Below are 27,695 nucleotides of genomic sequence, written 5' to 3' on the forward strand. Positions count from 1 at the left end.
TTACAACTCGGCTTGAGTGATGGATCTCCCTCCTGCTGGCTGCACTCAGCAGTTATAAGTTCATTAGCTGGCAGCCACAGGATGTTTCACGCACGTGACAAGCAGCAGTCACAGAGTCACAGAAGATCTGGGGTTGGTGAGGAGCATTCAAGGTCCAGCCACCCTGTGCGCTCCTCCAGCCCAGGGCTGGGCTGTCCAGTACCACGTACCCACGTCCAGTCAGGTCTGAGAATCCCCACAGACAGAGACATCCCAGCCCCTCTGGATAACCCGTGCCAGTGTTCAGCCAACCTCACAGAAAAAAATGTTCTCCCATTTTTCAGTTTGGGCCCATTGCTGAGCATCTTGTCCCAGTGCTGTGTCCCACTGAGAAGAGCCTAGCTCCATCTTCTTGGGTTGGAAACTGGATGATCTTTAAGGCTCCTTCCAGTACAAACCATTCCATGGTTTTACAGTCTTTAAGGACCCTTCCAAGCAAACCAGTTCTGTGACTCTGTGATTCTTCACCCTCTGATCAGGCACTTGTTCACACTGGTGTCCAGCCACCCCAGCTCTCAGACTCTCCCACCGCGCATGCTCCTGGCCCTTTGCCATCTGGGCGGCCTGCGCTGGGTTCACTCCATTTCTTGGTCCCGGTGCTTTGGATGGAGCCTCACCAGAGCAGAGCAGAGGAGAGCTCTTCCCACAGTCAGCTAATGAGGCTTTCTTGGGGCAGCCCAGGTGGCCTTTGCTGCAGGAGTATTGCAGGCCTGCAGCTCGGCATCCAGCGAGACGTGCGTGGCCTTCCCTGCAGAACTATCACCAGCACAAAGATGGAAATCCTGCCCTCACGTTTGCAAGCCAGGGAAGAGTCCTGCTAGACAAGGAAGGGGATGCATCCAAGGACACATGTGTCCAAGGACTACTGGTTAGGTCTGCTCACGATGCCTGAAATTCCTGTCCATGGATCATAGCTGTGGTGTGGCACGCAGAATCACAGAATCATAGAATTACCAAGGTTGGAAAAGACCTCCGAGATCATCCAGTCCAACCGTCCACCCGTCACCCACAGAGCCCACTAAACCACGTCCCTCAGTACAACATCTGAATGTTTCTTCTCCAGGGTTGGTGACTCCACCACCTCCCCGTGCAGCCCATCCCAGCACTCAGAGGAGAAATGCTTCCTAACATCCAGCCTGAATCTGCCCTGCTGCAGCTTGAGGCCATTCCCTTTCATCCCATCACTAATTACAAGAGAGCAGAGGCCGACCCCCAGCTCAGCACCACCTCCTTCAGGTCGTTGTAGAGAGCACTGAGGTCTCCCCTGAGCTCCTCTTCTCCACACTGCCCAACCCCAGCTCTGTCAGCCTCTGCCCACAGCCCTGTGCTGCAGAGCCCTCCCAGCTTTGCTGCCCTTCCCTGCACACGCTGCAGGGCCTCCATGTGTGCACTGCAGTGAGGGCCCAACGCTGAGCACAGCACTGAGCTGCGGCCTCACAGCGCTGAGCACAGAGGGACGATGGCTTCCCTGCTCCTGCTGCCTGCACTGCAGCTCTACATCGTGTGGAGTAACTCCTAGAAGATCTGCTAGGTCTGCTAGGAGGTGTTCTGGAAGATGTAGAGTCTTCAGCAATCACACTATGTAGGAGTCCACTGAGTCTCAGTAATTCATGTCTGCCAAGTGGTTAACTGCCGGCACAGAACCACAGAAGTGCAGGGGTTAGAAGGGACCCGTGGAGACCATGGAGCCCACCCCCCTGCCGAGCAGCTCCCAGCCCAGGGTGCACAGCTCGGCGTCCAGGCACAGAAGGAGACCCCACCACCTCTGTGTGCAGCTCCAGTGCTCCACCACTGCACTGGGAAGAAGTCCCCACGCACGTTGGTGCACAGCTTCCCATGCTTCAGTTTGTGGCCGTTTCCCCTCATCCTATGGCCACACACTGCTGAGAAGAGTCCGGCCTCGTGCCTTTGCCTCCCGCTGCTCAGATATTGACAGCCGTGGATCAGATCCCCTCTGAGCCTTCTCAAGGCTGAACAGCCCCAGCTCTCTCAGCCTCTCCTCATGCAGGAGCTGTTCCACGCCCTTTATCATCTTCGTATCCCCTCATAGGTCTCTTTCTAGCAGATCCCTGTCTGTTTTGTCACTTAAGTTCAACCAGGCGCATTGGTTTTGTTTTCTGATGAACGCGTAGCACCTTTATCTGCCGTTTGGAAAGAGATAATTTGCAGTGCAAAACCTCAGCATCAGCACTTCGATGTTAAGTCTTCAGGAAGCTGTTCTAAATCGTTTATCGGGAGAACTTTAAGGCCCTGAGAAGCTCCTGTTGCACCCCTCCCCCTCGCCCTGTAACTCTTGCAGCACGGCCTTAGGGTTCTTGTGCCCATTGAAATAACTAATCACAACACCACGTCGGCCTCTCCCTGAAGGCATTTTCCCTCTGAGCAACCGCCCCTTGCGACGGTGATGTCTTTTTTGGGGCTGAGAACCGAGGGAAATGGAGCAGGGCCGGAACACTTCAGCCGTTCCAAATGGCACAGCCAGCAGTTATCGGGCGGCCGGGACCGCAGTGCGCCCTCCCCACCCCCAGGGGGCGCTCTGGGACAGCTCCGTGGCAGCGGAAGCGGAGCGAGGCTGGCGCCAACTCCGCCGCCCCGCCCGCTCCTGGAATTCTCGCGAGACGTTCTCCCTGCTACTTCTACAGGAGCTCTCGCGAGGGATTCCTCTCTCTGCGCGCCCTTGTGGGTTCTCGCGAGAGCTCCGCGCCGAACGCCGACGGGGTGGACAAGATGGCGGCCACAACGACCATCTCCTTGGTGAGTCGCGGCCTGCTCCGCGCGGCTCGGGCTAGGCCGGGCGGGCGGCTCGGCTCGCCTCGGTTCGGCTTGGCTCGGCTTCGTTCGGGCCCTCCTGCGGCTCTCCGAGGCCCGGCTGCCGCTCGGGGCCGTGTTGCTGAGCAGCCCCGGCCCCTCCTGGCGCTGGTAGCCGGGCCCGGCGGCTGTGCGGAGCGACACCTCGCGCCTGGTGCCCGCAGCTTGGTTCGGGGATTATGTTCTCGCTGTGGTCATAGGAGGCTTTTGGCAGAATATTTTCTGCCCCGTGGCCTCGTAGCGTATGGCACCGAGGTGAGGATGCGGGCTGCTGGCCGTACGTTCTGACTGGAAGCGCTCTGCGTGCCACGGGCGTTGATTGTTTTTGCGTTTGCTCTCAGTTTTTTCAGTCGTGAAACGATCCCAGCAGTGTTGGTCCTTGGAGGAGCCCGCTGTGTTTTCAGAAGGTTCTGTAGACATAATCTGAAGGGTTTGCTATTAATGCTGTATGAAACCAGAAGTCTCATTTCAGAGGTTTGCTTGTTTTTTATGTGAATGTAGTCTTAATTTCTGGAAGCCAAATGCTTCTGTACGGTTCTATTCAGCCTTTCTTGGACTAGTTTTTGTTTGTTTGTTTTGCAAAATACGGAATTGTAAATGGAACTGTGTAAAATGAAAATGTGAAGCCTCTGATGTGTTGTGCTGCTGGGGGAACCTGAGGGGTGAAAACTATACGTGTTGGGAAACTACAGAGGGCATCACAGAATTGGAGGATTGTAGGGGTTGAAAGGGAGCTCTGGAGGATCTTGAGTCCAACCCCCCTGCCGAGCAGCTCCCAGCCCAGGGTGCACAGCTCGGCGTCCAGGCACAGAAGGAGACCCCACCACCTCTGTGTGCAGCTCCAGTGCTCCGTCAGTGCACTGGGAAGAAGTCCCCACGCACATTGGTGCACAGCTTCCCATGCTTCAGTTTGTGGCCGTTTCCCCTCGTCCTATGGCCACACACTGCTGAGAAGAGTCCGGCCTCGTCCCTTTGCCTCCCGCTGCTCAGATATTGACAGCCGTGGATCAGATCCCCTCTGAGTCTTCTTTTCTCAAGGCTGAACAGCCCCAGCTCTCTCAGCCTCTCCTCATGCAGGAGCTGTTCCACGCCCTTTATCATCTTTGTATCCCTCTGCTGCACTCTTTCCAGGAATTCCTGTCTCTTATTTCTTTGTACTGGGGGTGACCATGCTGATGTACACCACCACCCCTCCAGACAGCACCTGATGCTCATAGGTTTGCATGGACCATTGTTTTCTGCTCCCTCCCTCTCATTTTCATGAAGATGTTGGATTCTTGTGAGCAGAGCTGATTCTAAAACTTACCCTTGAACCCACACAATGCTCTGTCTTTGTGAGGTGTTTCTTACAGCCCTCCTTGTTGGACTTCACAGTTGTTGATGCTCAAAATCAGGAGTAAATGCAGATGACTCAGAGTTTGATTCCTATCTTGTTTAATTAGGACTTCATTAGATTAGGAGATGAGTCAGATTAGTGCTGGCAATGAGCGTTCAAACTTGACACAGATAAGGCTGAATTTTCCTCCCGCTGTGGTGTTTCAGCCGATTGCTGTGGTGTCACTGTATGTTTTGGTGTGTGTGTGCTTTAAAGTTACAGTGTGTATGTTTTCAAAATGAAGGTAAGGTGGTAATTTTGAAACTGCAAGCCCCCACGTGGTTCTGCAGCGTGCAGGTGCAGTGGTGCTGAGGTGGCTGCAGTCACAGAGGAGGCAGTCGGGGCTGCAGTTTTGTTCATTGGACATTCCCTTACAACACAACGTGCTGCAGAGTTTCTGTGTAGATGTGTGTTTACAGCTGAAAGATGTAACACTGTAAACTAAACTCTTTGGTCCCTTTCCTACAAATCTGGCGTTTGGATTGACTCTTCTTTGGTGCAAAGCACTGTAAGCATGAGGAGTTTGTTTAATATTGTTCAAGTGCCTTCTAACCCTGAGCATTCAAGTTGAAGCTGACTTGGTAAGCTACGAGCTTTCAAGTGAATGTTCCCACTCCTAGGGCTGTTATCCTGACAGATAAAGCATTGCTTGGAGCCCAAGCAAACCCAATGAACCTACTGTTACTCTTCCAACTGGGACCAAGAGTTAAAGTTGGCTCTACTTTAAATAAAACTTAAGCTCAGTGTTGGTGCTCCTGTCCTGGGTGGCCATAGCAGCAGCAGCCAGGAGGTAGCACTACTCTGTATGTGGCCCTGCAGTGTGTGCAGAGAAGGGCAGCAAAGCTGGGAGGGCTCTGCAGCACAGGGCTGTGGGCAGAGGCTGACGGAGCTGGGGTTGGGCAGTGTGGAGCAGAGGAGCTCAGGGGAGACCTCAGTGCTCTCTACAACGACCTGAAGGAGGTGGTGCTGAGCTGGGGGTCGGCCTCTGCTCTCTTGTAATTAGTGCTGGGATGAGAGGGAATGGCCTCAAGCTGCACCAGGGCAGATTCAGGATGGATGTTAGGAAGCATTTCTCCTCTGAGTGCTGGGATGGGCTGCACAGGGATGTGATGGAGTCACCGACCCTGGAGATGTTCAAGGAGCGCTGAGACGTGTTGAGGAACATGGTTTAGTGAGGGCTATTGGTAATGGCTGGGCAGTTGGGCTGGGTGATCTCAGAGGTCTTTTCCACCACTGGTGATTCTGTGAACACTAGGAATTGGCAGCAGCAGTGCTGGGACTGGAGGGAGCACCTCAGTTCTGTGACACGTGTGGGAGATGAGGAGTGATGTGTGTGTTGTGTGTGAGTTTCTTTGTGAAGACGAATGGTCAGGCCCTGGAGCAGGCTGCCCAGGGGAGTAGTGGAGTCTCTGGAGAGGACATATATGAATATGGCACAAAGGGATTCTTAATAGTCTGCATGGTTTTATTGTGGGTTTTGTTCTGTTCTTGCTGGAAACAAGCTGGATCTGAGCATCCCTTATTTGTGTTAATTCATCAGGAAGTTAGGCGCTGCGTGTTTGCACTGGCCCATGTTCCTCATGTTAATAGCCCTTCAAATGAAGGCTGAGTTCAGGTGTCCCAGCAGCCAGTTGCCTTACGTGTGATCAGTTCCACGTTCAGCGTTGGTGCCTTTTGCTCCTTTAACTCTCCCCTCTGTGTGGGAAGGAAAACAGGCTGCTCTCTGATGCACCTGGAGAGTTAAGTTTAGTGCAGTGCCATTTCAGGGACAGTTTAGATCATGATGACTAGTTCAGAAGGCTTGAGAGCGGAGGACAAAGTGAATTCAGTTGAGACAGAGTTCTGGGGTTTTGCATCTTGGATTTTGCAGACTGCCCTGAACGGTTTTACAGCTTTAATTTCCCTGAATGCCAAATGCAGTCGATGAGCACGATGGGTCTGTGATGAGAGCATTTTCTTACCCAGCACGTTACTGTAGTGGCACAGCCCCGGGTTATCTCTGCTTTTTCTTCTCCTCCATCTGCTTTTATTTGCTCAGAGCTTCTGGTTCCATTATCCCCCACTCTTACTGCAGGCCACGCATCTCTGCTTGAGGTGCAGGCAGACACGGCGCCAAGTGGAATAAAGAGTGGCAGCATCTTTTCCTTCCTTAGCACGGTCAGTGTATGTGCAGTGCTTCTCAGGGGCTCTGCAGGGCCCGGACAGCCCCACGTGCACACGAGGCTTTTTACTTTTGAGAGCAGTGCTGTGGAAGAGTTGCTATTCATGCAGCTTTGAGTACTGCTTTTTGATGTCATTTTGTCACAAATGCTGCCTTAGCGTGGTACCCCTGTGCCCCCCCACGTGATCCCTCCCAGGTCTTGCTGTTGTTGGCTGACTTCTCACCAAGGGGCGGAGGTGATGGTCAGGAAGGCAGTTTGTGCTGTATGTGGAGGTAATGTCCAGAATGTTGTTCGTTTTAATTTCTCAGATCTGATGCAGCTAAGAGCGGTTTACCAAATGTGGTGACAAAGCATCACGAGAGCTGTTTCAGGGTTTGTGTGTGTTTGCTTTTTTTTTTTAAAGACTTTCACAGAACCACAGAGCTGTAGGGGTTGGAAGGGACCCCTGGAGACCATGGAGCCCACCCCCCTGCCGAGCAGCTCCCAGCCCAGGGTGCACAGCTCGGCGTCCAGGCACAGAAGGAGACCCCACCACCTCTGTGTGCAGCTCCAGTGCTCCGTCACTGCACTGGGAAGAAGTCCCCACGCACATTGGTGCACAGCTTCCCATGCTTCAGTTTGTGGCCGTTTCCCCTCATCCTATGGCCACACACTGCTGAGAGGAGTCCGGCCTCGTGCCTTTGCCTCCCGCTGCTCAGATATTGACAGCCGTGGATCAGATCCCCTCTGAGTCTTCTTTTCTCAAGGCTGAACAGCCCCAGCTCTCTCAGCCTCTCCTCATGCAGGAGCTGTTCCACGCCCTTTATCATCTTTGTATCCCTCTGCTGCACTCTTTCCAGCAGATCCCTGTCTGTTTTGTACCAGGAGCCCAGAACTGCACACAGTGCTCCAGGGGAGGCCTCACCAGGGCAGAGCAGAGGGGGAGGATCCCCTCCCTCGACCTGCTGGCCACGCTCTCCTTAATGCAGCCCAGGATCCCACTGTCCTTCCTGGCCACCAGGGCACAGTGCTCACAGCCAACCTGTCACCCACCAGGACCCCCAGGTCCCTGTCCTCGTTCCTCCTCTCCAGCAGCTCATCCCAACCTGTACCGGTGCACGCAGTTCCTCCTCCCCAGGTGCAAGACTCCACACTTGCTGTGTTAAACCTCATCCAACTCCTTTCCTCCCAGCTCCCACCCTGTCCAGGTCTCTGAATGGCAGCGCAGCCCTCAGCTGTGTCATCCCCCCCTCCCAGCTTCGTACCATCAGCAAAGTGCTGAGGGCAGACTCCGTTCCCTCATCCTGGTCACTGATGGAGATGTTGAACGGGACTGGACCCAGCACTGACCCCTGAGGAGCACTGCTGAGTCCAGGCCTCATGTTTTTCTATGTTGAATTCGGTGCTCTGGAAGAACAGATCGTGCTGCTAGGCAGCATTAGTGAGGTACGTTGTAGGATTTCCTTTTCTTCTTACATGGAAGAGGTGCTGCATGCACAGATGTGGGGTTACTTAAGCACTTTGGTCATATGTTGCTTCCACAGTGCTCTTAGGGGAAGCTTCTTGTTTGTTAATTCCTCTGAAAATGTCATCAGGCCTTTTCCACTTCTATCTGACTTGATCTCTTGTGCTGTTTACTTGTTGCATTTCCTAAAATAAACGAGACTGTTTTTTTTTCTCTTGTGTGTGTTTATACTTCAGAGAAGTTCTCAGCCATGCAATAAATTTCCAAGGAACGTGCCTGAACTCTTGGAGTTCAAACCACCCGAAAGGGCCGAAGCAGTGCTCGTAGCACCAGGTATACAGTTTCAATTCACCTGTTTTCAGTTCCAACGGGGGCTGTGCAGTGCTGCCTTTGGATCAGTAGTGTGCTCCTGAGCTTCCCAGTTTGAACACTGCCGTTGTTCTCATTCGTGTGTCAGCTTTTCTCTTTGCTCACTTGGTTTCACCTCAGGTCCTGTGTGTTATTTAAGGTAGCTTTGAACTTCAGTCCTCAAGGTCCAGTGAAGTAATTGCAGTTCTAGAATGTTGTGTTCAAGTGCTTGTGGAATAGGTTTTCTATGTTAGGAGGGTTTATTTTACGTCTGCTTGGTGTTTGTTATACCAGATAATGCTCACAACCCCCTTAGGGTGAACTTGTGACTGACGCAGTCAGGATTTGCTATGAAACAGGGAGTAAGAATTATGCAGGACATCTCTGAGCATCAGTGAGCTTACCCTGCAGCTCTGACTGCTTTCCCAGTAGGCAAATTGCTGCTCCTTCCAGCCCCTGCAGAGCAACAGGAGTGACCTGGGGGGGCAGCATGTGGACCTCAGTCGGTGGTACACTGGGATGAGTGGACTGGACTGGGAGAAACCTTTCAGTGGGTAAAGGAGTACTTAAATTCTTGTCTTTGTTTCTTAGGTTTTCCCCCACAGAGTTTTTGTACTGATACCACTTTGCATGCGGAGGTCCGTTCAGCCTGATGCGTGTCTGCTGCTGAATAGATGAGGATATTTGTCTGTTGTAGGAGTAGGGGTTGAGCTGGGAGAGGCCCTGAGTTGAGCTGGGAGAGGCCCTGAGTTGAGCTGGGAGAGGCCCTGAGTTGTGCTTTTGATGGATGATGCAGGCAGAGCTGATGGGAGCAGCAGGTACTGGTCTGCTGCAGCTGAGAATGCAGCCAGGGAATGAAATGGGTGGCTCCAGCTGTGGTCACATTGTCACTTCTTCCTCTGCTGCACCAATTCTGTAGGAAAGCAGTTTTTCCCACGGTGTGCTATGTCCGTGTGAATCAAAGATCAGGTCTGCACAAGAAATGAGCCAAATTCTGTTGGGGAAATGGACACGGTTCGTCTCATTGGAAGGAATCCCTATTCCAGTAGGGTGCTCTGGTTGCTGTCAGTTAGGCTGGAATGGTCCCTGCAGTAAGGCCTGCAGCAGTCCCAGCTCTCAGACTGCTTCAGGGTCAACCCAAAGTTAGGAAGAACATCTCTGGGAGCATTACCCAAAAGCATCTGAAACACCTGATGGGGGCTTCGGGGCATCCACACCTCTAGGAAGCCTCTCCTGTGCCCTCACTGCCCTCTTGGTGAAGCTTTCCCTAATGCCTGCTGCACATGTGAGCCCTGAAGGTAATGAACTGCCAGAGGATCTGGAGGGAAGGAGTGACCAGGCAACGTGGTGGCAGGCATTGGTAGCTTTGGTGCAGTGTGTGTGGCAGGGACGAGGAACTGACTGCACGCCCTGCACTGCAGGAGAAAGCAGCCTGCAGAATGGCTTTCTCCTGCATGCACTAATTAGTGGTGATCTCCTCAGAAGGAATGCGGCCCAGATTGGAAAACAAGGAGTTAGTTAATGAGCTGACTGAGCAGCAGGTGTAGCATCAGGTTTCCCCCAGATATGCTGGGGAAGGGATTAGTGCTGCACCGCCTCGAGGCGAAGATGTGCTTCCTCTGGGGCAGCGTGGGCTGATGCTGCAGAGCTCTGTGATGGTGGCTGTGATCCAGTGAGTGAGTGCTGGGATCAGAGCAGCTGCCCTCGGGGGGGGGGGTGCTCAGCTCATATTAAGGTTTGCTGCATTTGAGCTTCAGTTCTTGCAGCTCCTGTAGGTAAGCAGGCTGCAGAGGAGGCCCTGAGCTGTGGGCCCTTCTCCCACCCTTTGCAGTGGGAGGACTGGAAGGTCGTTGCCGGGGGACTGCACCTCACAATGTCTCCTGAGAGCACAGATTGTGTCATTTCCCTTTGCTGCCGTTTGCCTCTTGAACTCAGCAACTTGTGTTATTTCCATGGCAATTTTAAAACGTGTACTGAGAATAACACGGATGTAGTCGAGCTTCATGCGTGTCCAGGTGGTGTCTGTCCCTCGCTATGGGAAGAGCTGATCTGGTTTCGAGTACTGGGGTACCTGATACTGGCTTTTTTTCCCTGTGTAACAGCGTTGTTGGGGTGCCTGGAGGGCTCTTCTTGTTTTACTGGCTGAATCTGAATGGCTCTGTTTCTTTTGCTTTGTTTTCCCCCCAGAACTGCTCTCGTTTGAGAGTTCTTACATATCCTTTGCTTCTAACTGGAGAACTGAGATACCTGTCAGTAGAGATGAGCCTTAAGAGCAGCAGTGATGTGATGGTGCTCTGGGATGCCAGAGGACGTGTTGGCAATGTGTGTTGGTGGGTGCTTAGCAGGAGGGTGTAAGCCCTTGCAGTGCATGGTGGGAATAGTTGGGCAGTTAATTCACAGGGAGGGTATTAAGTTGGTGTAAAATGCCAGCATGAGCTCAGTAGATATGTAAAACACAAAGAAGGATTTCATCTGTCAGTAAGATCATGGGAAGTCAGTTCAGTAGCCCGGGAGCTTCTTCCTGGGCCCGTTCCTGTGCTGGGTGAGAGATACAGATGATGTAAGTGAATGGTGGGATTCACTTCATTTTTCTTCATTGAAAACACGATGGTTGGGGAGCAGCTCAGGTTGAGCAGCCGTGTGTTGGCACAGTGATTGCAGGGCTCTCCGTGGGAAGGGGCCGTGGTGTTTGAGAACAGATTTCAGGAAATACCAGCGGGTTCGGGGGGGCTTTGCAGCCAGTGCTGACAGATATGCTTGGTTTCTGGAGACACATAATCTGTTCAGTTTTGTGAGAGCAGTTCTTCCATGAATGCTTTTCTTTTTCCTTAGGGTACGGAGTCCATTAAGATGGAAAATGGTCAAAGCACAGCAGCTAAACTGGGGCTTCCTCCCCTTACACCGGAGCAGCAGGAAGCTCTCCAGAAAGTGAGTATATCCGACGTGATTTGTGTCCTAGCACTTCATCACTCTTGGTTTGGTTTGGTTTGACTTTTTATTTTAGTCTTGTTTGTTCAGTGGTTGCTATTTTTTGGCTGTTTTTTTGAAGCACACCTTTATTATTGATATATAAAAACAGAAGTCACCTGCCAGCAGTATGGATGTGATAATGTCTGTGCTCTGTGTGGGTTCACCTTCAACGCTGTGCCCAAGAATTACTTGTTTAATTTGCAGTTCAAAGAGTTTTTTGGAGAGCACAACATGGGATTACCCGTTGGGGCAGGAGGCGCTCCTTTTATTTTTTAATCCAAATCATAAGTAGATAACACCTTAAGACCACGTTGCAATTCTGAGCCAATATAGAACTGCCATGAAGCTCCTGTGAGGAGCAGCCTTACACCACAAGCATTAGGTTTCTGATATGCTCCAGCTATCTTTTATTTCATCCGTGCAAGAACGCATCACGAAATATCTGTTGTCCCCTTGTGCTCCTTTCCACGTGAAGAGACCCAGTAGCACACAGCGAGCACTGTCAATCCCACTGGAGCCAGTTTGTCTCGAGTGTAGGTGAGATGTCAGTCCAGTGCATAGCCTTGTTCTGGGTAGGCTTCATGTGAATGTTGCCATTGTGCTGAAGCTGCTTGTGTGTGTGTTTGGCTCACGGTGTGAAACGGCCTCGTTTCCTCTGGCTTCTCCGTAGCTGACAGATGTGAATCCCCTTGTCCATTTCCAGGTTTCCGAAGCACACGCCTCAAATCCACGGTTTAGAGCCTACTGCTCCCTGGCACCTCCCAAACACGTACAGCCATGGAAAGCAGGTGCCTGATGGGTTTTGGCTGAAAGTGTTTGTACCATGGGCATAGGCACACCTGTGGGCATTAGGTTTCCTTTGACACAAAGCCACCATTCAAACACTGCCGGGTGTAACGCTCGGGCTTTGCCAAGTTCCTAGAAGTCCTAACGAAAAAGAGAAATTAGCTTTGTGTCCATAGGTTAGGAACTGGAAAGCTGGAGCATTTCAGAGAGCGTGAGCAGTGAGTCCTTCAGATCGGAAGAGGACAGATGCAATAAGGCGAGGGAGGGGTAGTGCATAGCCAGGAGACTGGGCACGGGGATTAGGAGCCCCTTTCCCTTCTCTAGAACCTCTTTGTCCAGATGTTCTGAGTGGAAAGGATTTGAAGGAGGCTATCTGTCCTGCCCTCATCCCAGCAGGTAAGGTGCTGTGGTGGGATCTGAGGGGCAGAGGGAGGAAGAGGGGAAATACTGAGCGTGTAGTGCATGCTGCTTTCCTAACCTCGTGCCTGCTGCAGATTGAATCCATCCAGTCCTCTGCTCAAGCATTATGCTGTATTTCAGGGCTTGCAACTCCGAGATGCAGACTGAGATGTTAGTGAGCTGCTGGCTGCTGCCTAACGTACCGTGCCTTAGTGCTTAGGGCTGGAGCACCAAAAAGCACCATTGGCAGCCAGTCGTGTGGTTCTGGGGAGCTGTGGTGTGAAGTCAAACGTCGTTCCACGTTCTGTGGTATTGCCTTGTGACTACAGAGTCTGTATTTCCTCGTAGGCAAAGAAGTATGCCATGGAGCAGAGCATCAAGAGCGTGCTGGTGAAGCAAACCATCGCCCACCAGCAACAACAGCTCACCAACCTGCAGGTGAGAGGCCTTCCCAGATGCTCTTTCTGTCTTACTCTCCCCAACAAGGTGGAGTTCTTTTTACACTTAGAAGCAGAGCACAGCCCTGAGGCATGCCCGGAGCCAGGTACAAGCACTTCTATTTCCACAGTGAAATCGAAGTATACTGCCTTCAGCCCTCTAGAGAAATGCCCATTACTCACCTGTAGAAATTGACCCCCGATTTCACATTTTGAGAGAGAAAATTGCTGAGAGTTTCTCTCCTGTTAGCCGGCCAAACACTTCTTAAAACACCAGAAGCTCAAGAATTTGCTGTGGGTTTCCACTCCCGCTTCCATTTCAGGTGGTGTCTGGGGTTACTGAGATCAGTATCCTTTCACCATCTTTTCCACTAAAGGGGGAGGGCGCCCTCTCTCCTCTGTTATTGACAGTGCTGCCCTATTTCCTTCCCCTTCAACCTGGTACCCTGCCAGCCTCGCTGGGAAGTCATTGGCTGTTCCTGAAATTTAGGCTGTAAAGCTTACATCCTGGGAATGCCCCCAACCACCATTAACATCTCCCTTCTGCTGGAGATTTCAACACATCTTACGGCTTCCTGTTCAGCTGGGAAGCCCAAACTAATGGTTCTGGGGTCTCGATGTGTTTCATGAAGTGTCACTGTGGATGTGCTTGCCACATTAGGCAGCTCCGGCCTGTCAGGGCCGTGCGTGTTTCTGAGTGGCCGGTCTAGCTGAGGGGCTTCTTTTTAAATGCTGGGGGTGAATCAATGACAGTGGTTGCAGAGGTTACTATTGCCTTGAGTCCCCCCCTGGGAGAAGACCCTCCTTCCTGAGGCAGTGGCAGCAGCACAACTCCACCCTGACCTGGTGGCCTGGAATCTGCAGGGTCCCAGCGCTGGACAGTCCTTGGGACCAGGCAGTGAGGGGCAAGGAAGGAGAGGCCTCTCTCACAGGTTCCCTGTGCCGCCGCTCTGCTTGAGTTTGTACAAACAGCCGTAGTATGCTCAGCTCCAACAGACTGAACTCTGTCTTTACTGTCTTTCAGATGGCAGCAGTGACAATGGGCTTTGGAGATCCTCTCTCACCTTTACAATCGGTCAATAGACATATTCACTTCTTCTTGGGCACTTTTGTCTTAGTCAGGGTCTAGAATGGGGAAGTATGTAGCGGTGATACAATGCTCTTAATTCAACCCAGCACAACCCTCCCACTTACCCACCCGTTATGGACAAGCACAGCGAGCAGAGGCAAAGTGTAAACTCCCCAGAGGAAGACCCCGTGGGCTGGGTGCAGTCTGCTGGGACACTGGCAGTCGGGGCCCTGGAGGCAGTTGGCAAAGAAAGCTTTAGATTTCGAACAGTACTGAACACACCTGTGAAATTGTGGGAGCTGCATTTCTAGGGATGCTACAGTTCTGAGGTCCTGACCTAAAACTAACTGCCAAGGTAACTCACGAATGGGCAATTTCTTAACGAAGCAAACTGACAGCAGCAGAAGCCTGGCAGCCACCGCGCCGGGGAAGGCTGGGGCACTGTAGGTTTGCAGAACGTACTGTAGCCAAGGTGTAAGATGGTTCTCACTGTATGTACTTCCAGCCTAGGTGAATGTGGGGTGTTTCGAGTCAAGTAAAAGCATGACGAAAGTGACAGAACTGCAGAGCTGCTCAGCTAACCTGTGTCTCTTTAGTGCTGGAATTTTTTAATAAGCTATCACAAAGAACTTAATGACTCCGATTACGTGGTGTTATCCATCCCCCCCCTTTTCCCTAGACATGTTGGACAGTGGCCACTGCAGAAAGGGTCCAATAAGCCCCACTCTGCACGCAGAGGTTATTTGCAAGTAGTTTCCTTCTTGTTGGAATATAGTGTTTCTGTGTGGTGTAAAATGAACCTGGTGGCCTGTCCTCCAAAGTGAAAAACAAAAGTAAAGCTGCCTGCTTTCCCTCCTGTCACGGTAGGTAGCATGTGGGCAGGACAGCCAAGGTAAAACAGATAGATGGATGGAAGTTTGGGATGGAATAGAAGCAGGTACCTCAGTGTGAATGAACTCTGCACGGGTGGTTTCTGAACCCTTGTGCCTGAGAAACCTTTACCAGTGAATGTAGATGCTCACTTACAGCTTGAACCCCACCAGGTTTGCTTAAATTGTATAGCTCACTAATAGATGGGTGATCGATGAAAAGTATGTGCCGATAACGTAACAGGAAATGTTTAATTTCTCATTAATTAGACTCAGGGGCATGGTTGGTATCGTGAATCCTTTCCCTCAGACTGTAGGCAGTTGGAGAGTGCTGCTGATGGGCAGAACCTGGAGGCAGGAGTCTGCTCTGAATCCCTGTGCTGCAGTACAGCTCAGTGTAGTCTGGGTGTGCTGTACCCAGCAGCTGCCCGTCAGGAAGGTAGGAAATGCAAACAGGTCGTGTCCTGCTGACAAGATTCATTTCCTACATGAAGGGAGTGCAGTCTGAGCTTCCTGTTGGGAGATCTCAGTGCCTGTCATTAAAGCTTCCTGTCTGCTTAATCCTCCAAGTATTACAGCTCAAGATTTCAATGTCGCATCAGCAAGATGAGCACAATTTCCTGGCGTTGCTGTGTTAGAATTGAAGCTGGTGGTGATGGCTTTGCATCGCCTCCTGCATTTAAGAGCAGCGATCCGAGGTGACGTTTTGGCTTCTCCTTAAAACCACCTTCATCAACGCTTATCAACATTACACAGATAAAAATATTGGCTGTTGCCTGTGCGATGAAGATCACAGATGCCCTAAGCTCCATTTCGTTGATGGGCTCAGAGAGAGTGGCCAGCAAAAACAGCTCGATGTAGTTAGTGAAAGCAAACCTATTCTAGATATGAGTTTCTGACACACAGCTATATATGACATCATTCTCCTAAATTGGTGCTTCTGGGTCTTGTTAGCCAACTACATGTGCCCTTAGTCATCACGATCCAAATTCTGCCTTTGTCAGTCCAGTTTTCCAGTGTGCTCCAGATGTAGCAGTCCTAATGTGGCCCCACCTATTTTAGAGTCTGCGCAGCAGTGTGAGACGTGGGTATCCTCCTCCAGAGGTTTCTGCCACGGGGGAAGACAAATGCCATGGTTTTGCCACTGTTGCATTGGTAACTGAAAAGAAGGGAGCCCACTCTTTTTAAACATAGTCTTCAGAAGGTGGGGTTTGCCTCTGCCTGGTGCAGGGCTGCAGTGTCTTGTCCAAGAGCACTCTGAACGCTAAATTTGTCTCACGGTGCGGCAGCGTGGGTGAGGCTCTTCACTCAGGGTTGGGATGGTGGTGGTTCTGAGCCGATAAATGGGTGCACCACACAGACTGAGCAAGGGTCTGCTGATCACTGGCTTTCATGCACCAGAGCTGGGAAGGAGGTGGAGAACCTGGGAGACAACATGTCAGCTGTCCTGAGTGCGCCCTGGCTGTCCCAGTCACAGCACTGCAGAGCTGGTGACAAACCCCCTGTTTTTAATGGGGTCAAATGCTTAAAGCCAACCAAGAGGCAAATTTAATATCACTTCAGGAGCAGCAGTACGGGGTGAGAACATTCCTGTCTATAGTATCCCTGTTTCATGGAGTAACAGGAGTCGAACCTTTACCATTTGTTTCCTCCTGTGGTGAGGGAGAAGAATTCCTTCAGGTACAGTTCACGGCTACAGTCCCATGATTACCAAAGGTGAAGCACTGCCCCTTCTGTGCTGCCACGTGAGCTGTGGCATCCTCAGACACGTCAGAGCTCATTGTGCTCATGCTTGTTACAGCATTCTGAAAAGGGGGTCGCCGTAAAGGCCTTGATGGCAGACCCCTTACTGCTGGTGGTGGGGACGACGTGCTTGTCCAGCGCTCCCCACCTTTGTGCCAAGAACTGTAGTGCTGGGAAGGGAGAGGCATCAAGCTTAATGCTGCATTCACCTCCTCTGTTACAGTCCGTGGGCCTTACTGCCTTACCTTGGTCCCTGCTGTCCGTGGAGAACAGGAGCACAGCCCTGTGCACATCTCCAATGCACTGTAACTCAGTCTTGCTGATCTTAGGGAGCTGCCTCTGCAGAGATTTCCCTTCTGCCTTGGTCCCAAGACGTGCTGATAGGATGTGCTGGCCAGGCTTTAGAAGGCAATATCTTCCCAAAATAGCGTTAATTAGTAGTAGCAGTTCTAGCATTGCAAAATGGGTGGAAAGTAATTGAAGGATACTGCTTTATTGGATACCTGCTTTAAGAAATTTCTGGATTTGTCTTGTGAACAGGTTTTCAGGCATACTTAGGAGAAAATAGCACAGAGACCTTCTCTGCACCGAAACTGATAAGGGCGGAGTCTTTGGGGGCTGCACCACTATCTGAGCCAGTAACGACAGGCAGTGATAAGTACTAGCACCACACACTTAACTAAGAAGTTTCATTTAACTCTTTGATTTCTTTTTGTTTTACTTTATTTTATGTTATTTTTTGCTTTCCTTTTGAGATGTGCGGTGGAAGTGGTGCCTAGTACTGGATCTCATACTGCCTGGGGTGGGTGGAGGGGAGGAGGAGGTGTGTGATGCTCGAGGGGGTGGGGAGGAGGTTCCCAATTCCAGGTCCTTTGCTGTCCGGGAGGATGGGGGGGGAGGGAGTGAGCTGGTGGTGCCCAGTGCTGGATCTCTTGCTGCCCCGTGAGGGAGGGAGCGGGAGGGATTGCAGTAGCGTCTAGAACTGAGACCTTTGCTACCAGGAGGGGGTAAGCTGTCCTAAAATGAAGTGATTTCCTCCTCCTGCAACTGTTGCTGGAGATGTGAGCACGCTGGGGAGGGGCAGACCTTATCACTGGGGTTGGAGTTAAGGCTCCCACGGTGGCAGACCCCAGCAAAGATTTGGCTGCCCCTGGGAGTGAGCTGTACTGCTTATCCGCTCCAGCAGTCTGTGCATTGAGCAGGAAAATACTTCTTTATCACTGCGTGTGCCAGGCTGTGCTGCAGCCCAGTGAGGAGCTACTTGCTGTTGGGTCAGAGCTCCTGGGAGGGAAGGAGGAAGGGGAGGAGGTCCTGACGTCCGTGACCACCCCCTGATCTAACCAGACAGTTCTTCTTTCCAATACAGATGGCAGCTCAGAGGCAGCGCGCCTTGGCCATCATGTGTCGCGTTTATGTGGGCTCCATATACTATGAGCTGGGAGAGGACACCATTCGCCAGGCCTTTGCCCCATTTGGACCTATAAAAAGCATTGATATGTCCTGGGACTCTGTCACCATGAAGCACAAGGTTGGTTAACAGCCCCTGAGTTTTTCTTTTCTCTGAAGCCTTACGGGGTTTATCGAGGAGCAGGAGGAGCCTTTATCCTCACAGAGGGCTGCTTTAGCCCTTCAGATAAATGCAGCTGCCTCCTCTGCCTAGTTTGTTCTCGATTCTGTAGCGGAAACCAGGTGTGGTGTGCACAAGAGATGCTGAGCAGCTAGCAGCCCTGTATGCAGTGGCTTTTCTCTGCTAGGTCTCTAGGTATGGGAGGCTCTGAAAACAAAACAAGTGGCCTTGGATCTGGGCTTCAGCTTGTGATTTTCAGCTGTAATAGAAATTCCTTTCCCTTTTAAGTCTCGTTAGGCCACAATAGTAAGAACGTGGTAGGTGGGAAGGCTTGGCCGTGTCCGCTGGCACTGGTGTTGAGACAAGATGCAGCTGGCACAGTTGAACACGAGTATCTTTCTGCCCTAGGGGTTTGCCTTTGTGGAGTACGAGGTGCCTGAAGCTGCCCAGCTGGCTTTGGAGCAGATGAATTCTGTCATGCTGGGAGGAAGGAACATAAAGGTGAGCAGCAGGCGTGCTCTGAAAACTCTTTGCTCTCCTTACTGTGAGTGAAGGCTTCCTTGCCTAGAAATGCTTCCTGTAACACTGTACTGTGGAAGGATAATCTAAAGTCCGTTCCCTGACAGATCTTCATTTTTAATCCACCAAGCACACTGGCTGTTGGTCCCTTACCAGCTTGCCAATAAAAGCAAGGAACTTGCTGGCAGCTTTACACGTGCCCTCCATGAAAGTTTGAGGACAAAACCAAGGATGATTCCTGGTGCTTCGTGCATCTTTGTATACCGTGCTTGTGTGGGTGGTAGGTGCTAGTGTCAGCCTCTGCACAGCAGCGTGGGGAATTTCAAGTACCCCTCCACCCTTCAGCACAGACTAAAAGGAACAGTTGCTGTAGCTGTGTGCTTTCAGACAGTAACAGATGATCTCTAAAAGGTGTAACTTTGGAGACTGAAATTGTGGGGGGAGGTTAGTTTTTTCTGTGACGTGTTCCGTACCTTGCCTTTCTCTGATGGGTTTGTGCTGCTTCCAAGGGGTTTTAGGAGCCTTCAAAAGAGGGATATGGAAGTGCCGTGTTCTGCTTTCAGCACTGTTTTTGCTTCCTGGGAGGTCAGGGAACAAAACTGCTTATCTTGAGGGAAGCACAGGGGTGGAAGGGGGGGCAGTCAGTCCAGGCTGGTAACGCTTCTGGAATCGTAGTGCAGGTTGTGTCCCAGAGCTGAGTTTGTGATGCTGCTGATGACCTTCTGAGGGGTTATGTGGTTTGAAAAGCAAGTGGTTGTCTGAGTGCTTGCCTGCAAGTCGTGCTGCTGCCCTTCAGACTGCTCCACAGTCTGTTTGCTGTGTCCTCTGCAGGTGGGGAGACCGAGCAATATAGGACAGGCACAGCCAATCATCGACCAGCTGGCAGAGGAGGCACGGGCTTTCAACCGCATCTATGTGGCTTCTGTACATCAGGACCTGTCAGATGATGACATCAAGAGTGTGTTTGAGGCCTTCGGAAAGATCAAATCCTGCACGCTAGCCAGGGATCCCACGACAGGAAAACACAAAGGCTATGGTTTCATTGGTAAAGTGGCTCTCTGACACGTGTTCTGGGGTAAAGAAAGTCGTTGGCATTGTCCTTAATAATTTTAATTTAGAGCAAGAGTTACTGGAAACAGTGGGACAGAGAGAGGCTTGGAGCAGATACACACCTGTGTTTAGAAATCTACTTAGTAGCCAGATGGTTTTACTCGGTACCTACATGGATTAAGTGGTCTTACTGCACCTGCTGTTCTCAATGCCACCTCTGTGATCAGAGGGGTGACCTGAGCAAGCTGAGCGGTGAGGGGCTTCTTGCTGGGTCTCTCCAGTCATTTTTGTTTGTGTGTTCTTGTTTATTTATTCTTTTTACAAATACAAATCATAACTGCAGTGAGAATGCTGAGTTTAGAAGTTAAATATTCCTCCTTCTCATTGCAGAGTACGAGAAAGCACAGTCTTCTCAGGATGCTGTTTCCTCCATGAACCTCTTTGACCTTGGGGGTCAATATCTACGGGTTGGTAAAGCTGTGACTCCTCCCATGCCTCTTCTGACACCTGCCACACCAGGGGGATTACCTCCAGCAGCAGCTGTTGCTGCTGCAGCTGCGACAGCGAAGATCACAGCACAGGTGAGACACAGGCTGGAGCGACTGAGGGAAGTGGGTGGTTATTTATTGTCCCCTGCTAGAAGCTGGTGTGCACGCTCTTCCAGTCAGATGTACTGGCTAGTTTGAATGGAGGCTCTTGGCCTGGATCAGTCTGATTGCAAGACTTCACATGTAGAAGCTTGCCCAGGACGTTCATGAGTATCTGAGGAGAAGGTTTTGGGAGTGTTGGTTGATGAAAGATGCAGCGTTGTGCTCGCAGCCCAGGGAGCCAACCGTACCCGATGCTGCATCGAGAGAAGTGTGACCAGTAGGTCAGGAGAGGTGATTGTGCCTCTGCTCTGCTTGCGTGAGACTGCACCTGGAGCACTGCGTCCGGTTCTGAAGCTTCCAATGCAGGAAGGGAATGGAGATGTTGGAGCAGGTCCAGAGGAGGGCTGTGAAGATGGTCAGAGGATAGAGCACCTCCGCTACGAGGACAGGCTGAGAGAGCTGGGGCTGGAGAAGAGAAGGCTCCCAGGAGACCTTATAGCGGCCTGCCACTACCTGAAGGGTCCTTCAGGAAAGCTGGGGAGGGACTTTTTAGAAGGGCATGTAGTGACAGGAAGAGGAGAAATAGCCTTAAACTGGAAGAGAATAGATCCAGGCTAGGTACTAAAAAGAAATTCTTGAAATCATAGAATTCTAAGAGTCGGAAAGGACCTCTGAAGGCCATCTAGTCCAACTCCCCTTCAGTGAACAGGGGCTCCACAGTTTGATTGCCCAGGGCCCGATCTCACCTTGTTCCTTCCAGGCACGGGCCATCAACCGCATCCCTAGGCAGCCTGTCCCAGTGCCTCACTACTCTGTGTGAGAGATGTTTTTCCTTAGATCTAACCTAAATCTACCCTCTTTGAGCCTGAAGCCATTTCCCCTTGCTTTATCACCACAAACCCTGCTAAAAGGGGTCAGTACTTAATTTGTATAATGCAAGACATCACGACGTGCTCAGCTGGTGGGAATGGGATGTACTTTTTTGTAGGAGCAGTCCACTCATAGCTCCAGACCCTGCACTTGGGTTTATTGAAACCCCCGGGCCCACAGCTCAGCCTGTCCATTTTTTTTCCTTGCTCTTCAGTTTGACCAGCAGATCTCAGTTCAGCCACGCTGGTCTCTTTCCTTCCTTTGCTGACTTGTTACACCTGGGGATGGAGAGCTCTTGCCCTCTGAAGAAAGCTTCCGTAAGGTCTGCCAGCTCTGCTCCACACTCTTGCCCATGAGGACAGTTTCCCAGGGTGTTTTGTTGACTAACCCCCTGAAGAGCTGCAAGTTAATTTTCCTGATGTTTTGCTTCCTGATCTCCTGTCTCGTGCCCCTCTGGAGCACAAACTTGGCCATAGTGTGGCCACTGCAGCTCGGGCAGCCTCCAATCCTCATGTCACCCATCACTTCATTCGCGTTGGTGAGCAGCAGGTTTAATATTGCATCCCCCTGGTGGGGGGGAGGTTGTCCTCAGGTTGCCTTCTGGATTGCCTGCAGCTCCCCCTGCTGCTTATCCAGCAGATGTCCAGGTGCTTGAAGTCCCCAGCAGGATGAATGCTTTGCACTCACAGCACCTCCTGTAGCTGGAGGGCTTACTGTGAGGGTGGTGAGGCACTGGAACAGGTTACCTGGTGTTGTGCTTGGTGTCCCATCCCTGGAGACTTGAAAGGAGGTTGGATGAGGCTCTGAGCACCTTGATCTAGCTGTGGTGTCCCTGTACACTGCAGGGGAGCTGGACCAGATGGCCTTCAGAGGTCCCTTTCAACTCTTAAGGATTCTGTGATCCTATGAATCTTCTTCTAGGTGGGGCTTAGCAGCAGTTAGGGGAATGGTTATAGCAGAGGCCGAAAGAGTGCATCGGTGTGAACAGACAGTTGTGAAGGCAGTAATAGTTGAATGAGAACAGTGCTGTTGGAAAGACCCTTGGTTGTACAGTAACTTGCTGTTGGTGGCTTTCAGCTGTTCTGAAAGCAGGAAATGCAGTGGATCCAGCAGAACTGGATGTCAGTGCAGAGTCTAGCAGTTCTCAAAACGTACTTTGCTCAAATTGAAGCTCCCGACTGTGGCTGATACGTACTGATGGAAGATTACCTTTCAGAGTAGCTGCTGTGTCTGACTGTATTCCTTGCCTTGGGGGGTCGGGGGAGGCTGCAGGATCTCTGCCTGCGTTGCTGCAGCCCAAAAAAGCAGGGAAGCTAATCAGCAAGCTCAGCAGGAGAAAAGAAATAACAAGCAAGCACGAGAGGGAAATTTTAAGTCTGAAATGCAACTTTATCTGGAATTCATGTGCAAGCCAAGAAAGAAGGAAGCCAAGGAAGATAGGAATCTGTTTGATGAAGAAAAGCTAACATGATGCTTGTGTTTAAGGGAGCATGGAGGACTAATTCTGTGATACCTGCAGGCTCTGCTCTGAGCCCAGTGGTAGGCAAAGAGGGGAAACAAGCTTTCAAGGAAGAGCAAAATGTTAGAAGGAACAGCTAGCTCTTATATCTGAGTGTTTTAGGAAAACATCCCTGCCAAATGGGCACAACAGTAGTTTTATCAAATAAAGTTATGCTTTATAAGGAGAAACGTTTTCTGCACGCTCTGTCAACAGTTTAGGAGCTGGTGGAGACCCATAGGCACATGAGGAGCTGTTACGTGCAGGACTGGGACTGCTGGAATGAATTCTGAGGTGCTTAACCAAGTGAGAAGGGGTGGAAATGAGCTCTGCTCTCCTGGTGGAGTTACTTTGAAGCAGTCCTTAATTTATCTCTGTTCACAAAAATATTACTGATCTTACTGTACGCGCTGGGAGAAGAATGCTGATTAAATTAGCTGGTGACACAGATGAGAGGCATAATTAACGGACAGTTTAACTGTGATGTCAGAGAGGAGTGGAGAAAGAGCCATACAGAATTTACCAGTGGAGTTCAAAATACTAATACTGGGCCAAAACCCCAGAATCTTTGCGCTGATCCATCAGAACTTATAGAAGGAGGAAAGAGAAGGATGTAGATCCATGGCTGTAGTAGCCTGGAGAGCAGCAACGAGTATTGGAAATGAGGTGCCTGTTGTATCCCACAGTCCCAGCAGTTTTGTGGAAGTGTTATCATTTAACCAGATGTTTGTCTGAAGTTTGAGTTCTGGTCATCTGGAGTCAGATGTTTTTGTGGAATATGAAAGATAGAAATAGCACAGTTTGTAAGGGAAATGGAAAGTGGCGTGCAGGAAGAAACTAGGAAAGTGATGTGGTATGGCTGTAGTAGAAAAATACTGAGAAGTGCATCAGACTGCTTGAGTGCAGTTCCTATGCAGGCAAAGAAGGTAAGAAGATGGAGGGGAGAGGTGCAGGCACACAGAAGTGGTGAAACAGTTCTTTAGTGATCAAGACTGGAAGTGTGAAGAGAGTTTCCAATCACCAGAAGGGATGAAAAGCAATAGGACTTCACCAGTGAAACGTGGTGGTGGCAGAAGTGTCATTTTTCTTGTTCAGAACTTCACTGCTGTGATGGTTAAGGCCAATTCTGGTGCTGTGTTGCTGTCTGCCCTTCGAGGGCGATGACAGGAGAGATGAGGTGCTTGGTTTAAGTCAAGCTAGAGGTGTGCAGCTTTGGAAGAGAGTGCAGCCAAGCTCTCTCTTGCCCTGCCCCTTGTGCTTGCAGTAGGACTTCTGACTGCTCTATTCCTTGAGTCAGACAGATTATCTGGTGGAAGCTTCGAGAAAAACTGGAGCTGAAGGGGTTCCTCCTCAGGTCTGTCACAGGGCCACAGAGCCCTGCTTGTGTGGGATGGGAGCTCCTGGCAGTCTGCTTACAGGGATCACATTCCTTAGCATTGACAAAAAAGCTTTATTTGTGTAGGAGTTGAGCTGTTGAACAGCTCCTTGCTCTGATTGCTCTAAACAGTTGCTTGAGGAGCTCCTGAGGTCCTCTAGAGCATCAGCAGGTGGAAGCAAGTAGATGTTATCCCTCCTGAAATTGCCTGCATCTTGCAGGCTCCTGCACCTGTGTCACAGAATTGCATGGGTTGGAAGGGACCTCCAGAGATCATCGAGTCCAACCCCACCCCTGTGTGTGTGGCATCAGGTTGTTGTTTTTTTTTCCTCAGTATGTATGTATCTGGTATTAAGTGTGACAAGGGCTGAGCCTCAGCTGGATACTCCCATGCATGACTTCACGGTGCAGAGTGAACACTTGTTTTCTTTCTTGCAGGAAGCAGTGGCAGGAGCTGCAGTCCTTGGCACTTTGGCCACTCCTGGGCTGGTATCCCCAGCACTGACTCTTGCACAGCCCCTGGGGGCACTGCCACAGGCTGTAATGGCAGCACAGGCACCAGGAGTCATTACAGGTGTGTTTGCTGCTCATTTTGTCACTGGTTATAACTGTTAAAAACACAGTTCTCCACAGCTGGAGTCATCGTTAAAGAGAATTTAAAGCTAAAATCCTCTTCCCTGCCTGCCTTGTCAAGAATTGTGATTTGTGCAGCGTAGCAGAAGTTTATTGTGATATGAAATGGATACAACAGGAGCATGAGCTTCACAGCAGGGATGTATGAACTCTGAGTGAAGCTGGGATGGCTGCTACCTCGTGCAAAGCTCTGTGCTCTGTCTCACTTCAGGGCAAGTGTCTGGTGAATATACTGAGTGCCTGTGTCCTGTATGGCTTATTAAAGCTTACCCCTCCCTGGTTGTTGTTTGTGTAGAGCAAATAAAACCGTGCAGGTTTTTATGGTCCTCCTTATCAGCACTTGGTGCGTATCTGTATGTTGCCAAACATCAGTTCATCGTGCTACAAAATTTGTTCCCTTATAGGTGTCACCCCTGCCCGCCCTCCCATTCCCGTCACTATACCCCAGGTGGGAGTTGTGAATCCCATCCTGGCTAGTCCTCCAGCACTGGGCCTGATGGAGGTCAAGAAGGAGAAGGAAGAGGAGGAGGTGTTCCAGGAGTCCGAGAGGCCGGAGATGCTGAGTGAACAGGAGCACATGAGCATATCTGGCAGCAGTGCCCGTCACATGGTGATGCAGAAACTTCTTCGTAAACAGGAGGTGAGTGTAACGTGGCTGCCCTGAGCTGCTTCCAGTTGTCAGCAAGTTAGGACAGCTGACTTTGGGTCTGTCTTAATGTGACCTAGCTCTGCAGCTTCGTACGTGGTAGTGGCTTCCTGCAGCCCTCGGCTCATGTGGGATTACAAAGGCTGCAGACTCATTTTCTGCATGTGAGGGTTCTCATTCTGCCTTTGGGAACTTGTCTGAGTTTCTGTGGGAGTGCAGACGGGTCACCAGGCCACAAGAGGCTTAGTGAGGAGGTCTTTCTGATTAAACAGTGTTTGCTCAGCATCAATAAAAGGCCGTCGTGGTTTGTTTTGGCTTGTCATTAAGGAAGTGAGACTGGCACACTGTGACAGAGGCAATCTCTTCCAAGCTATCGAGTCCACCTTTTCCATACAAGGCTGTACCGTATGATGAAACTGTGAGGTGTTCATAAAATGAGATTTCACAGAGATGCCATGAGAGAAAACAGGTTTGAGTGACAGGAAAGGCCAATACATGAGAAAAATAGATTGAATTTTTAGGTCAGAAGACAGGCTGCGTTGTACCTCATCGTGTTTCTTGCTTGAGCATGACCACTGGTTTGTTCCTGCACACGACTGAGGAGGTTCCTACTCAACGTGCAAATTTCCCAGGCTTTGGCAGTGAATGGAAATTATTTCTCCTCTATGCAAAACAGGGGCAATGCTTCCATGCACTTCACAGGGGAGGCCAGATGAGTTAGCTCGGGTGTGATCTTTACTTTTCAAAGGCCAAATAATTATACGTGTCGTGAACCTTCTGACTTAGTAGGTAGCTTTTCTCTGGTAAGTGCCTTTCCCAAATTGTTCGTTTGGCCTACTTGAAAAGACATTTAGTAGTATCAAAAGAAGGGTCTTAAATCAACACAGTCCTCAGAGATGTGTAGCATTCTTTGAGCTGTACATACCCTTCTGATTGTGCTGCTTTGGGTACGCCTGAGAGGCAGTTAGGCAGATGTGTATTAAAAGAACTGGGGCAAGTGATTCTTAATTAAATGATCCCCAAACACTGTGGCCACTTGGCTATGACATCAGGCAGCCAGCAGTGGGAGGAAGGGGTGTGGTAGAGCTGGGTCTGATGCACTAAGCCATACAAGGGCCGCTCGCAGGTGGTGGAGTCTCCATCCTTGTCCATACTCAGGACCCGTGTGGGCACGGCCCTTCCCAGCCAGGTGACCTGTGGCCATCCCTTACAACATCCACAGTTCTGTGGTGCAGAGAGGAACTTATGGAGGGTACGTACCAAGGGCATGCTGCAGGCACTGCGAAAGCTTCTCATGACCCATTGCCTGATCAATACTGCTCCCTGAGCAGGGGCTGTGGGCATCAGCAATACTGTGGTGGCCAAGAAGGCCGATGGCAGCCCGGCTTGGAGCAGCAGCAGTGCAGGCAGCAGGAGCAGGGAAGCCATTGTCCCTCTGTGCTCAGGCACAGAGCTCAGGGCTCTGCAGCACAGGGCTGTGGGCAGAGGCTGACGGAGCTGGGGTTGGGCAGTGTGGAGCAGAGGAGCTCAGGGGAGACCCAGTTGCTCCCTACAACCACCTGAAGGAGGTGGTGCTGAGCTGGGGGTCGGCCTCTGCTCTCTTGTAATTAGTGCTGGGATGAGAGAGAATGGCCTCAAGCTGCAGCAGGGCAGATTCAGGCTGGATGTTAGGAAGCATTTCTCCTCTGAGTGCTGCACAGGGAGGTGGTGGAGTCACCAACCCTGGAGAAGAAACGTTCAGATGTTGTACTGAGGGACGTGGTTTAGCAGGCACTGTTGCTGATAGGTGGACAGTTGGACTGGATGATCTTGGAGGTCTTTTCCAACCTTATTGATTCTAAAAAAGCATCCGGGATGGCTCAGCTTGTTGTAGTGAGGCTATAGCTGCAGTGTAGCTGGCAGTGAATGAGATTTTGATAGCAGTTTTTGATAGCTGGGGAGAAAAGCTGTAATGTTTTCTGTAAGGATTAGGGATATTGTTGCCATTGATTTCATGTAATACATCTGTAATGACATAACACTGGGAAATGTATTAACGAGTGTGTCCCATTCCTTCTCTCTGCAGTCCACTGTGATGGTGCTTCGCAACATGGTGGATCCAAAGGACATTGATGACGACCTGGAGGGAGAAGTGACAGAAGAGTGTGGCAAATTTGGGGCCGTCAACAGGGTCATCATCTACCAGGAGAAGCAGGGAGAAGAGGAGGATGCTGAGATCATCGTCAAGATCTTTGTGGAATTCTCCATGGCCTCAGAGACTCACAAAGCCATTCAGGCTCTGAACGGGCGCTGGTTTGCTGGAAGGAAGGTGGTGGCAGAGGTGTACGACCAGGAGAGATTTGATAACAGCGACCTGTCGGCATGAACTCTGCAGGAAGGACTTGGCCCCCGACCCCTCTGCCTGTCTGTTTTTTTTAGCCACGTGTAAAGAGTGCTCCCGAGTGGGCACAGATCTCTGTGATGTACTCGTAGTTTGGATAAAAGCACCAAGAAAGGTA

At 50.9% G+C, this 27,695-nt stretch overlaps 1 protein-coding gene across 2 annotated transcripts; it reads left to right on the forward strand.

Moving 5' to 3' along the window:
- Window positions 1–2,726: 2,726 nt before the first annotated feature.
- Window positions 2,727–27,695, forward strand: PUF60 (poly(U) binding splicing factor 60). 2 transcript variants are annotated; one of them, XM_065751505.1, is made up of 11 exons: window positions 2,727–2,793; window positions 11,009–11,104; window positions 12,680–12,769; window positions 13,793–13,843; window positions 17,816–17,977; window positions 18,425–18,517; window positions 19,367–19,580; window positions 19,976–20,166; window positions 24,357–24,492; window positions 24,956–25,191; window positions 27,263–27,695. In XM_065751505.1, the coding sequence occupies exons 1-11, from the start codon at window positions 2,767–2,769 to the stop codon at window positions 27,560–27,562; spliced, it is 1,596 nt and encodes a 531-aa protein (XP_065607577.1). In that variant the 5' UTR covers window positions 2,727–2,766; the 3' UTR covers window positions 27,563–27,695. The 2 variants fall into 2 exon arrangements, with proteins under 2 accessions (XP_065607577.1, XP_065607578.1); XM_065751506.1 differs by lacking the exon at window positions 13,793–13,843.

This window comes from Cyrtonyx montezumae, unplaced genomic scaffold (assembly GCF_038088225.1).
Source record: "Cyrtonyx montezumae isolate F1298 unplaced genomic scaffold, pur_monq_1.0 scaffold_74, whole genome shotgun sequence".
NCBI lineage: Eukaryota > Metazoa > Chordata > Aves > Galliformes > Odontophoridae > Cyrtonyx > Cyrtonyx montezumae.